The 13,123-nt window shown below is 39.7% G+C and overlaps 1 protein-coding gene across 1 annotated transcript in view; it reads left to right on the top strand.

Moving 5' to 3' along the window:
• Nucleotides 1-1,215: 1,215 nt before the first annotated feature.
• ephb4a (eph receptor B4a) overlaps nucleotides 1,216-13,123 on the top strand; it is a 51,236-nt gene continuing 39,328 nt past the window's right edge. Inside the window, exon 1 of the mRNA XM_008427761.2 lies at nucleotides 1,216-2,122. Within this exon, the coding sequence (XP_008425983.1) occupies nucleotides 2,035-2,122 (88 nt within the window). The 5' untranslated portion in view covers nucleotides 1,216-2,034. The remainder of the gene's footprint in view (nucleotides 2,123-13,123) is intronic.

Genomic DNA, 13,123 nt, shown 5'->3' with positions numbered 1-13,123 from the left:
TAAAAGCTCAGCATTTAATAACAAATGAAAGTATTAAAATTAAATTTGTTTTCGTTTTTCCATCTCTACAAGGCAACTATTAAAGTAGTTTGTTTTGTTGTGGAAAGGAAAATGCCAACGTCACTATTTTAAAATAAAAAGACAACACAGCTTCCCAAATGATACAACCATCAGTGCAATGCATTCCCATAATCGAACAAATCTATTGATGTCCACATTGACCTCTTATATTAAATATACACTTTCAGATTTGTAAATTTATGTATCTATGTCAGTTGTTCTCAAAGTTAAGGCTTCATGCTGGACCATAAGGGCCTTGAGATGATTTACTTAAAATCAAATTTTAAAATGGGTGAAAAATCTTTCCATAATTCTTGCAAAACCTTAAAACACAGTACAGGGATGTGAGTGGTTGTGCATTGTTACTTTACTTTATTTTAAAGCACAATAAACTATATTAATATAACATTATCTTTCTAAGCCATAAACTCATTTAATTTATAAAGATTTTATCAGTTGATGTGCATTTATTTCCTGCCAAGATTCAGGTTCTTTTGGGCATGCAATTGTCATTTCACATTTATTAAATTTTATACCATAATATTAAACTAGATTGATAAAGTTGTGTCTTTTTTTTTATTATCATTTTTATTCCGGTAAGTTATGTTTCACATAATAGAGACATTCAGTTATTTTTGCATTCTACCTTGAAATGACTAAAAATGCAAATTTGCATTTGCCAAGAAGTGATTGTGTTTCCAGCTATTTCATCAGTACCTTCACCTTATGGTCAAAATGTAGTGTTTATCATAAAGTAACTAATAAGTAATTAATTCATTAATTGATCAATAAATATGCATTTAGCTTTCAGTATTACGCCTGAAACAGACAGAGTGATCGGCCAACACCCAAATTTCAAAATACAGTGACCACAAAGGGAAGAATAAGCTTCAACACAGTCATCCATTCTCCCTTCTGCAGTCATCCTTAAGTATCTGACGTATTATTTCTAGAATATGTCCGGTTAGACTTTAGATTACCCTGTTACAACGTCAAATTGCTAAATTCAGTGGGTATGCAATGAATAGTTCTGTCAGTCCCTGGAACGTTTAACGTTTCCGTGTTTTATTTTGAAGTAGCCAGACGGAAACGGAGCGTCATGTCGCGAGCTTGTGAGTCTTGCTGTTATGGAAACCAGGGTGGGAGGGGCTAACTGATGCCATTCGACTCGAGGTTTGATGCGGAGATGTTGTCCTCGGTGACCAGCTTAAAGCTCCCCGTCCTACGAGCTACTTCAGCATAAAACTTTTTCGTCTCGCTGCAGTGTAGCCTTTTTTCTGACTTGCCTTTTGATGACCCCAGACGTTTTCCGTCGCTTCTTGTTTAATTTTCTGTTTAAAACTAGGCCAGGCTAAACCTGTCGCGCTGTATATCCCCCCCACCTCTCTCCTTTTTTGATTTTTTTCTTCTCTCTACTGAAGACAACAATTCTGGTGTTTAAGGGAACATTGAGAAGAAAAACACTCACTTTTCTGGACTTTTTTTTCTTCTCCAGAAGATGCGGAATAACCTGTAAGGCGACTGAAACTAACCTCTGCAACTATCAGACCCTGCATTGATGTCCCCTGGTTGCGGAGTCGGGCTGCTCGGTCATTGGGCTGAGGGGCAGATTTTTGTGGGGAAGTCGCGTGGAGCACAAAGAGCTTATTAATGCCGAGCAGTCAAGTTTTTCACCGTGTGTTGACAGAGGGACTGAGGTAGGAGTAAAGTTACAACGCTTTAAGACCTACACTGCAACACAAAGTTAGTCAACTTTTCAGCGTGTAGCTGCTAATAAAGTAACTACATCCAAGAAAGGGTTTTTAATCAGCTACCTTTGGTCCAGGGTTTATTCTTTTAGCTGCACCGTCTGATGATTTTTCTAATCAGGAGTCCGATTTAAATGCAGACTGGTTTGCGATCACAGCCGATCTGCCAGTGCCGCTGGGATTTTAACCCACGTCCATTCATTTTTTACCACTGGGCTTCAACACTATGGAGGTGATATTAAGGAAGACGCTGCTGCTGCTGCTGGGGTGCATCTTATTCCTGGACTTAGCTCGTCTGGCTGATGCAGAAGAAGGTGAGTGTTTTTTTTTTTTTAATTTTTTTTATTAATTGTATTTTTTTTTAAATCTGCAGAATATGCGTCATAAAACGATTATGCTGTGTGAAAATCTTTAAAAAATACCGCAATCTCTTAGTATCGCCACCAGCATCTAAAAACGATATGAGCCAAGTAATCAGCTGCTTAAGACCCTCCCGACCAGCAGATGGCGACGAGGAGCGCTTTGTGTATTTATATTACTAGCAAAAAAGTTTGAACACTAAAAAAGCTCTAAAATAAAACCAAGTGTGTGCTTCTTAATCAACAAAGTCTGAGCTGTGTTCATGTTTCTTGCATTATTTGCCAATTTCATTAATTTTTTCCTGCTCTCTCCCCTCCACCCCCTAAAATACACAATAAATAAGATTTCATTGGTAATAAAGCAAATAAGTTAATCAAATTTGGTTGTGTTAATCATGCCAAAATTTCAAAAGTTAATGAAAAAAGATAGAAAACATGATATTCAGTGTATATTTACATTACAATTAGAAATTGCTTAAAAAACCAATCAATTACAAGAAAAAACGAAAGCTCTTTTTGAGGGCTTGGGCAGCTGCTAGCATAAACACATATCCAATAATTGGCTAAAAAAAAAAGCAGCTCCATTCTCTCTCATAGTAACATTAACATGTTACTATGAGCAAGTGTTTTTATTTTGGTTTATGTTCTAAATCATGAGATCAAACCATTTATTTTCACCCACTGCATAGCAACAGGTTGGGAAGGGGCAACTCTGTGCTCTGTGCTGCCTTAGAGAACTCTCACACTTTTCCAACAGGGACTTAGTAGAAAGGAAAAAGGGGTAGACAGGAAATCTTTGTGGTTTTGAAACAGTAAATTAAAGAAAAAAAATAAAACCTTAGTGTACCTTGTTACATAAAACAGCCCATATGCCTGTTTAAAATGCTGCCATTTTTATACTGAAAGGTCCAGTAAAGAAAGAGCTGAGGCTACCATAGGATTTACGGGCATGTAGCGGTTACAACGCAAAAGTAATTTACCAAAATCTCAATGTAAAAGGACACAGGTGTGTCATAAATATCTGGCTGTAAACTTCACAAGGTGGATTATATGTTTTATACCAGTTAGCACTGAAGCCAGAAATGCTTGGTTTTTTACCCCTTTTAAATGTAACACAAAGGGCCTTTCTGAGTCCACTTACACTGGATCCAATTCCACTTCCTGTGGGAATATTAACCAGTCATACCCTAAAATCAATACTAAAACATTCAGGGGCAAATATTGGCCTGGTGAGAAGTTTATTGGGCCAGTGCAGAGTGCTGCGGCAAGCAGTAAAACATCCAACCCTCTGTATCAAATGTGCAGTTTGCCTTGTAATTTATATTCATTTCTTGAAAGCTGCCTTGACATTAACAGAGAAATTGTCTCGGATCAGTTTCGTGAAGCATTTCTAATTACACTGGAGGAAATAAAATTTTCGGTTGGTCTGGGGTATACGCGCAGGTGTAGTCATGTTGGTGGCCGTTATCGGATAATTTGCCTAACATGAGAGTGGATAGGTGAGTAACTGTGACGAACATCAAGACTGGTGGGATCATGCTTGTGTCTAATGCTAAAGTGTGATCCTAAGAGTAAACCGTTTGGAATAGTCTCAGGAATCAATTTTTATCTGCCGTTTGGTTTTGCTTCGTTTTGTTAATAGCTCAGTTTCTCCACATCTGTGCGTTGGAGTGAGTAGAAACCTGCCTGGAGTCTGTTAAGGATGCAGCAGGATCACCTGTCTGCAAAAACCTTTGATATGAAATGATCTTTTGGAAATAATAGGCCTGTGTTTACTGCAGATCAGATAACCACTGCTGGTTTTCTTGTAGCTGCAGTGTTTTTTTCTTTTTTTTATAGAAAACCTACTGCTGTGTGAGCTACTTATGGTTCTTCACATGGGAATGCCAGTTTATATATATTTTTTGTTTTGTGTGTAGATTTTCATCCCCATATGCCAATGCTTAGGCTGTAGAAGACGTAACATGATAGATGTTACCTATAGCGTACATTTCTGTGGTGATTTCCCTCCTCAAGGAAGCTTTTTCATTTGCCGAAAAAAAAAGAAGAAAATTTTTCCATAAAAACAATGTTCCCTTTAACAATGAATGTTCAATCCTTCCACTCAAAAAGTTACTGTAAACAGGAACACAGTGAACATGCATGACTTCACATCTTGTGTGGCAGGAACACAAATCTGTCAGCTGCGTCTGGTTAGGAGGATTCAGACCTTTCCTCTTCCACAGACTCGCATTTTGTTTTTTTCTGCTGCTGTGCGCTGTATAAACAGGCAGCACATGAGGCATTACCACTGGCTTCATTAAGTGTGTCTTTTAGGATGTGTGCATACACACCCACGAGAGAAGCGAGTTAAATTACCGAGGCTGAATTCTTGCGGGGAAGACTTGTTGACTTTGTAGTCCTAGAGAGAAGCTTGGGATTTTCCCAGACACTTAATTTTGGTCAGTTTTCTTAAATCTGGAATACAGGTTGTTAGAGGGGCTTCTTCTGAAGCTGGAGCTGGAGGCTCTGCAACTTCAGATCAGAGTTGTAGCTTTGAGGTTTTGTTCATTTGGTGTGAGGCAAAAATGCTTAACCTGAGGCATTTGTGTGAATTCTTTGTCAGATACTAGAGATGAGAAATTTACAAACAGTAGACATAAATTGATTTTAGCCTATTTGTACTTCTTCAAAAGTAACAAAAAATAACTATTTGTACTTGTTGCATAAATTTGAAATTGAGTGGTTTAAACGATAAAATGTTTCTAGTTAAATTAAATTGCCAAAAAGTAAAAAAATATATCTTTCTGCATTAATTAAAGCCCAAAAATACGGTATTTTTGTCAAAGAAGATGGTTTTCTACTCGTTTTTTGGAGTTTGTTTGCTACCAACTAGAAGCAGAAAGATATGAAAATATATTTGTAAGTAATGTCTGTGTTTTTTTTACTGCTTATTACATGTGTTTGTTTTGTTTTTTGTTCTGTTGTTGTGCTCCCACCAGCTGAACGCACCTCATCCGATCCCGAGCCAATTTCTCGCTGCATCTCTAAAGAATACGAGCCGTTAGAAAATCACAAATTGTCCCAGCTAATCTATTTCCCCCTTTCTTTCAACGATCATAAGCCGGTTGTTCCTAACAGGTGCAGCCTTAAGTGGAAAACAGGGATTTAGATGGCAGCCAAGGAGTCGGAGCACCTAGTCGACTGACTCCAGAACATCTGCGTTTTGCCAAGTGTGAACAAGATGTCTGGTTTTCGTGTCTTGGTCCGCGTCCCACTCCTCAGTCGGCGCACTCAGGATCATTCTCCCCCCACTTGTTCTCCACCTATTAGGGAATTCTGTAATGAACTGATGGGAGGGCAGATGAAGCTCTCAGCTGCCAAATCTCTCCTCCTTTTCCAACTAAAGGATAAATGAGTCACTTACACACACCGCTTGCTTGTTCATTGCTTGGATCTCTCACGCTTCTGTCTCTGTGAAGATTAAAACACAGACCTCTTGATCAGATAATTACTTTGGCTGGAAATTAATAAGGCGCTTTGGGTGGAAAATTGTATCGGGTCCACACATTTCACCATCGCGCGCGCACACACTTGAAAACCAGACTTTTCTCTGCTTCACTGTGCATATAAAAAATGTATAATGCACAGAATACTATAACCAGCGCATTGAAGTAAAACTGCATATTCTTTTTAACCACTATTAATAATTTGTGCCACTAATGCAGACTTGGTACGATTTTAAATCATGTTTGACTTTATGGATGTTGGCTCTAAAGATCAAACTTAACCTAAAGACCTCATCTTGTGAGTTTCTGTTCCTCGTTCATGCAGTTTTTTCAGAATGCAGCCAGTGGCACAAGCACTGCAGTCTTTCCCAACTATTCAGACTTTTACGACACCAGCACTGTCATCAAAAGTAACCTGTGCTATCAAATTCACCTGGCTCCAAGTTGCTTTTGTGAGCCCATGTCAGATCGGTCTTTTGCTTAGCTGTCTGGGATGTAACAGGTTCGTAGAAAGCCGTACCTCTCCGCAGTTTGTGCATTTATTCAGAGCAGATTTTATCTAAACAACCAGAAAATCGGGGGGAAAAAACAAAATGCAAATTATTGTTTTCTATTCTCTACCTCACTGCTGCAGTTCTCCTGTGGGGTGCCATTAAACTATAATTAAGTAATTAAAGAGCTCTTTCATCTGCAAACAAATGAAAACAATTTGGACAGCGTCGTGGAATAATGGCATTGTGGCTTTTTTTTCTGTAATAGCTTTAACTTTTTCTTCTCTTTCTTATGGAAAAGTTAAACTGATAAGAAACGAAAGACTTTTTGTTTTCTTTTCCGAACACTTTTGAAACTACATTTGCTGAACACGTGGATACAAGCCTACAGCTTGTCTTTGCGTTCAGAAAAAAACAACAACAAACAAAATCTAAAAAATGTCATTATGCTCCTTACAATTTACTATTGAATATTTTTTTTTATTTTCTATTATTTATAATTTATATATTTTATTATTAAATGTTTAATATGATTTTTAGATATTCTGCTGTTAGTGAGTTTGAAGTGGCTAGGTATCTTAGTTTTTAAGCAAGAGCAGATAAAAAAAAAAAAAATGTTGGAATCGCCCTTTAGCCATTTTCATAAATTGGAAACTGCAATCAGAAGCCAACTTCGTCTTTGTTCAAGGTTATCTGTAAAGTGGTGGCCGCTAATGTCACATCAACCCTGGATAATGTCTGGTCAAGAGCAGTGTGTCGGGTGAGAGCCTCTGACGAAAACAAGAGGCAGTAAAAATCAGAGTTTCATCCAAAGTTGGATGTTGCTGTTTCCGGCTATAGTGAGAAAACTGCTTGAACTCAACACCATGTTGGTTTTTTTTAGACGTTCTATCCAATTACATTGGAAGTGAATGGTTTTGTTTTATTCTCTTGACAACTTTGCTGAATATAATTTGCAGTTATACCTTCATACCACCAACATGGCTCCTCTACTAGCCGTCACGCTGCCGCTAAGCGGTTTGTTTATCTCAGTTGCTGTACATCGTCGGGTTTTTTGTTTTATTTGGCTCCTATTCAGTTTATGGTGGGTTAGAGACAAACTAATGCTGTTTGCTAGAGGGGAAACTACACTGACATCATTCCAGTATCGGGTTCTGTAGTATCAGAGAACTTTGGTACCGTTACCAGCATCGATGCATCCTAATAATAGCCAGCAGTTTTTATAAATAAAAGCAAATAAATCATTTTAGTTGTGCTATTTTTTGCAGTAACCGTTGTATTTTACTCAAGGTTCTTTATCTGGGTCAATGTCCACCTGTAAGTCTGGCGTTTTGGTGTTTGTACTTCTGAATGCAAATCCTTTCTTTACACATCGATAGCTTGGATTATGCCCTGCAGCTGCTAAACCCATCAGTCTTCAGGTCATCTTTTTATTTTCTATGCAAGGAGAGAGTTGCAGCTGCCAGCAAAATTTGTTTAGCTAAGACCCGTCACGACGCTGTGATGAGAGACATCCACAGCATTTTTTAAGATGCTGCTGATGGATGGATGGAGAGGTGAAATGTCATCCTGTTACATTTACTCTTTGCACAGCTGTAGCACTCTGCTCCACATTACTCTTACTTAGACCAAAGCAGCCACACGCACAAAGGAGGTGGCATTAACACGTTTTGTTTGGCTCCTGAAAAGGCGCATGTGCAGACTCATTGTGAACAATGAGCTCACAGAGCTCTCCACTGGTGGACTAAAGGGAAACCAAGACATAGGTTTCATACATAAATTTACCAAATTGTGTTTTGGTATGTTAACACATTGTTAATGGACAGCTTTTATTGACCCATAAGGCTTATTGTTCATAAAGAATTTAGTGCTTTTTGCCTACATTTTTGCTAGAGATGGATCAAACTGGCCAACGCAGATTTCTGGATTGGCTGAATCTTGTTTTCGTTCTAACAATTTTACTCCATACAAGCCAACAGGTAGAGGCTGAATAGCATCTAGATTTAATTCAGTTTTAATTCAACAGTTACATTAAAAACCCATTAAAAGAAACGGTTTCACAGGTTCTTTGACAATTGTAGCAGTTTTAAAATCAAACAAAGAAGGAAGAGATTTCACTATTATCCTCATTTATGCATGGAAGCACGTGTCTTTCTAAGATCAGACAAGAGGTGCATGGAAGAAGTCTGGAGTTTTATTTCCTATTATTTTAATATCAATTCCATGGGAAGTTCAAAAGTGAGAAATTCTATTACAGTACACGTTCTGCTAAAATTTCAAAACATTAAGTACTAAGCCCAACTCTGCAAAATGTTTTTCTTTTTTTACCTCAACCCAAAAGCAGCCGCCTTGTCTGGAAAAGCAAAGAGAAATCCGCCGGCAACTGGAATCCATAACTGCATTCACCATGTTTTTCCTATCAGTGAACAGACCAGGCAGAAGTAATACCAGTTCAGGCTGATTATAACAGTCTTTGGCGTAAAATAAGAATATAGGTGTATAATACACAATACAGTCGTATTCGACAAGTATGCGATCCAATGAGTCCAATTTATCTCTTTAAAAGTGCCTAACAAACTTAATGCATGTATTCAACATACTTTTATTGTGAAGCCAACTTTTCTGCTTTAAAAGGTTTTTTGTTGGTCTGGTGTATTATGCTAATCTTGAATGTCATATTTTCATTAGCTTTAAGCAAAGAATTATCATAATTAACAGAAATTAATGTTTGAAAACATTAATTTTCAAACATTAAATGTTTGAAATTTATTAAATGTTTTAATAAATTTAATGTGTTTCACCATATGAAGTGAGTTACTGAAATAAGTTTCAGTACCATTTAGATTTATTAAATATGACTGCAGTATGGCGTGACGTCGCCTCTGCTTCTAATAAGAAATAATCATTAATGATCTCTTCTGGTGGGAACATTGGAAGAGCTATTTTGTGAAGAACAAAAGCCAAAAGTGGTGGGTTCTTTGCACATTCTAACTTTTAAAGAGGAATCAGTGTTTGCCAAAATCATTTTGGATCAAGTCAAGCAGAGATCCATCACAAAACTCTAATTAGACCATCTCTTGTTGCAACGTGTCTTCATGCTCACAGTGACTTCTTGACAGATATTGTTTTTGAATTTCACTGAACCAACATGCCATAGCATGATTTTTTTATTCCGCATCTGCTTGCTCGTAAATTCATCCTGAGAAAGTATCTGGTTTCCCTCGGCGCTCCAGAAACCGTTCCAAATGTGCCTGGTGTAAGCAGGGAAATGCGAAGCTTAATGCCAGCTCCAGTAAAATGCCGTAACGCAACAAAGACCCGATGCACTGGAGGAGCGTTCCAGATGGAAGCCATGCAGGGCGAGCGTGAACGTGACAGTTTTAGGTGAGGTTTATCATCTAAATCCGGATTCGCAGATGTTGTTTCTCAACATCACTCTTCCGTTTATCTTTTCACCTCCCGACACCGTCGTCACGCGGCCAACACGAAGACGCTACGCTGCTGATCGGTGCAAACTAAACCTCACTTAGCTCCACAGATGCAGAAAAGAGAGCTTTTATGTAAAGGGCCTTACTTTAGCCTCAATCCTTTCTTTCACAGACGTGTACCCCTTTTCATTTGCTACTCTTTCCACGTCCTTGGTCTCCTTGATGTTTGACTGGTGCTATTCTGTTTTCTCTTGCTGACTGTCTCCCCTACCATGGAAATGTGGATCGTTTCCCAGAAATCCTTTTAAATGGAACCGATTTTTATAAGAAAGGGATTTGCATTTAAAGCACCCTCCCCCCCTTCTCTCTCCCACTTCTGAAAGCCTGTAGCCCTATCATCCTCAGCACCTCAATCCGATGATTAGCTTCCTCAAGAGTTAAACAGGCATCCGAGTGCCACAAGTACTCTCAGCCCGTGTCTCTCTCCCTCTCTCTCCCCCTCTGAGAGGGGATGCATGTGGCAGCTGGGAGTTGCAGGTGGATGATAGCTCGACTTGGTGAGAGGATACACCCCGAGCCCATACATTCATGTCAGGCACTCACTTTGGAGAGCCAGTCTGTCTTCCACCCACACGCTCCTCTCTGAGAGCGGGACACAATGGGGACAGGCTGCAGTGGTGAGGGAATGAGGCCACAGCCTATCAGCCATAAGCACCAAGGAGAATGGCACTTTTAGAGGGATTGGGGAGGGAGCGAGGGGGTCCTCTTTGAAGTGAGTCAAGGAGAAACGGGGAGACCGGCACGAGTGAATGAAACGGGCAGAGGGTGCGAAGGTTGCACGCATGTGCACATCAGCACGCAGAGTAACGAGCGAAACGTGCATGCCGTCGATTTGCAGTCTTTAGAAGGGCGCGCTGTGAGCCAGATAGATGAGCCACAATGTAATAAAGGGGCTAAGAAGGCCTTTAATTAGGAGACAACAACAGAGAGGAATGCATTTATCTCAGGTCCATCTTCCTCATTTATCTTCCACACACATCGCTGCCGTTATCAGAGGCACGCCGAACATTGTGTTGGGGTGGTGGGGGTGGGGGGTGAAACACCCTTTGTGAGTTTTTTTCCTTTTTTTCCCGTTAGCTATTGTTGTGGTATGCCTGATGATTTTTATTTGTTGCTACATTCAAAAATAAAATGAAATCCGCACGAATGATGAGGCTGGTGTGCCAGGCTTTATGCAAAAAATAAATAAAAATCTCTCAGCTGGAAGTGTTTGCCATCAGCAGGCTTGATTTGGGGTCTGGGAATATTTTTTCCTCCACGCGTCATCAGCTGACCTACATCTCGCTTTTGATATGGCCGTTTTTATGTTAAAACTGCAATCCATTCGGTTTCAACATCAGTCTGGAGAATCCGTGCGTATTTGCATCTCCTCTCACCTTGAGGACGTCTCCCAGGGCCTGCGTTCACACACCGGTCTGAGCCACGCGGGCTCGGCTATAAACGGCATGACAGAGACATTCCCGAGCGCCGACTGCCTTCCTGCAGCTTGCACACAGCTAAGAGCTCCAAAATGGAGCGGACCACTTCAATTAAAGCAGCATTAAACACCTTCTTTTTGGCAGCTTGCTGTATATTGCTCTCCTTTTTGCCTTCCATCAAGCCTTTTATATCACCAAGAGATTGCTATCTAAAGTCAACCACTTCCTTTTCATTCTAAGATTGGACAAAGTGAGATGCAGACATTCAAACCATTTATGAACTACTAAATCCAACCACCCGCTGAAAAGCAAATACGTCTGGGCTCTGAAGGCAAAATGATGCTCTTTGTTCTCTTGCAGGCGGCTTCACATCCGACAATGAGTTTATCTATATTCTAGATATATCGGTCACCGCCACACAGACACGCAATTGCAGGCTTGTAGAAGCAACGCGTGGACCGATGAGGAGAATTAGCTCTCAGCGTGTATGTTGTCTGTTGAATATAAAGCAGTGTGCTGCCACAGAATAAAGCAGGGGAAATTCTTGCACAGAGTCGGTCCTCTCGTGTCTTTACTTAGATGTGTCAATCCTTAGATGGTTTATTTAGCTGGAGTCTGCACCGACTTCAAGCCGTCCACCTCCCACTGCAGATTAGTCACTGAAAGCTTTGGGTGTGTGTTTTCATTTGCCTTTGTACCCCAGAGTAAATTGCAGATTGGAAGTGCATAAGCATGACACTGTATGTACGGGAGTCAATGTGAGTTTGTATGATGCGTCGGTGCTGCAGTGCCTTTTTTTTCTTTTTGATTTTATTTGATAAATTAACGCAACATTGCGTGTAAATATAAGGTGGAAGGAAAAGGTTGCACCACTTTCAACATATTTTACAAATAAAAATGAGAAAACTGGGTCATGCATTTGTTTTCTTCGCCTTTTACACAGATTCCTTTTAATAGCATCCAGCTAAATCAATTACCTTCAGAATGCGATTTATTGCTGGTGAACGAAAACTGTAGGAGGTAACGTTTGCATTCTGCTAGAAGGCGTACAGAGGCCACAGCAAACATGTGGCAGACATCACTCTGAAGTAATCACTGTCATGCTGAAAAATGGTGGTGGCAGTATCATGCTGTGCAGAGGTTTCTCTTGGGGTCAGGGAAGCTGGTCAGAGTTGATGGGAATTTGGGTAGAGTAAATGGAGCCCAGTCCTAGAAGGAAACCTGTTAGAGGCTGCAACAACCATAAATGTAAAGCCAGAACTATAACTGATGGTATGACGCATTAAGTTTTAATAAAATTCATTGAAGTTTGTGCTTGTATTGTGACGAAATGTGGAAAAAAACACATATTGTGCAAATCACTGCATGCATTTTCTAACAAGACCATTTTTAAACAGATCACACCACGTCTCGTTTTTTATTCTGTCAACATTTTCCATTGTAAATTCTAATTGAGCCATAGTTTAACTGGCCAGGTGTCTGTTCTAATTATTAAAAGACACAGGGAAGACGAGGTTGGAAGAGTTTCCTGCTGAGTAGGAAGATCATCCCAGATTTTAGCACTGTGTGACTCCAAAGTGTTTGCTCGGCAGGGGGTCCCGTTTTATGACTAACCCAGACCTCAACCTTCCCGATGGAAGAAGACAAGTGGATAAATATCCTCTTCAGACTGAGAAGGTGTCTGAAAACAGGCGCATAACCTGCATTTTTTTTTTTTTTGCCTCTGCCTTCAAGCTTTCTTAAAGAGGATGGCTTAACTTAGGCTTTTCCAGTTTATAGAGTGCCTCAATGATCTTTGATTGCTCCGAGGTATAGCAGATAGTGAAATGTTCTTATTAAGACATCAAATTTGTTTTGAGAGGATTTGGCACCGAAGAAAGACGAGGCCAATGTAATTACTGATGATTTCTGTCCTGGCATATGTGTTAAATCTCTCCAGGACGGTTTAATTTTCTGTCATGTAACAATGTTGCGTGGATGATAAATCGATGAGTTGAGCTCATGAACAGTGTTTAGAGATGCTGTTGTTTAGCAAACTAGGATTTAAGTGTACAGAAGAGAGGGGGACACG

Source organism: Poecilia reticulata, linkage group LG14 (assembly GCF_000633615.1).
Source record: "Poecilia reticulata strain Guanapo linkage group LG14, Guppy_female_1.0+MT, whole genome shotgun sequence".
NCBI lineage: Eukaryota > Metazoa > Chordata > Actinopteri > Cyprinodontiformes > Poeciliidae > Poecilia > Poecilia reticulata.
This window is presented reverse-complemented; position numbering and strand designations above follow the sequence as displayed.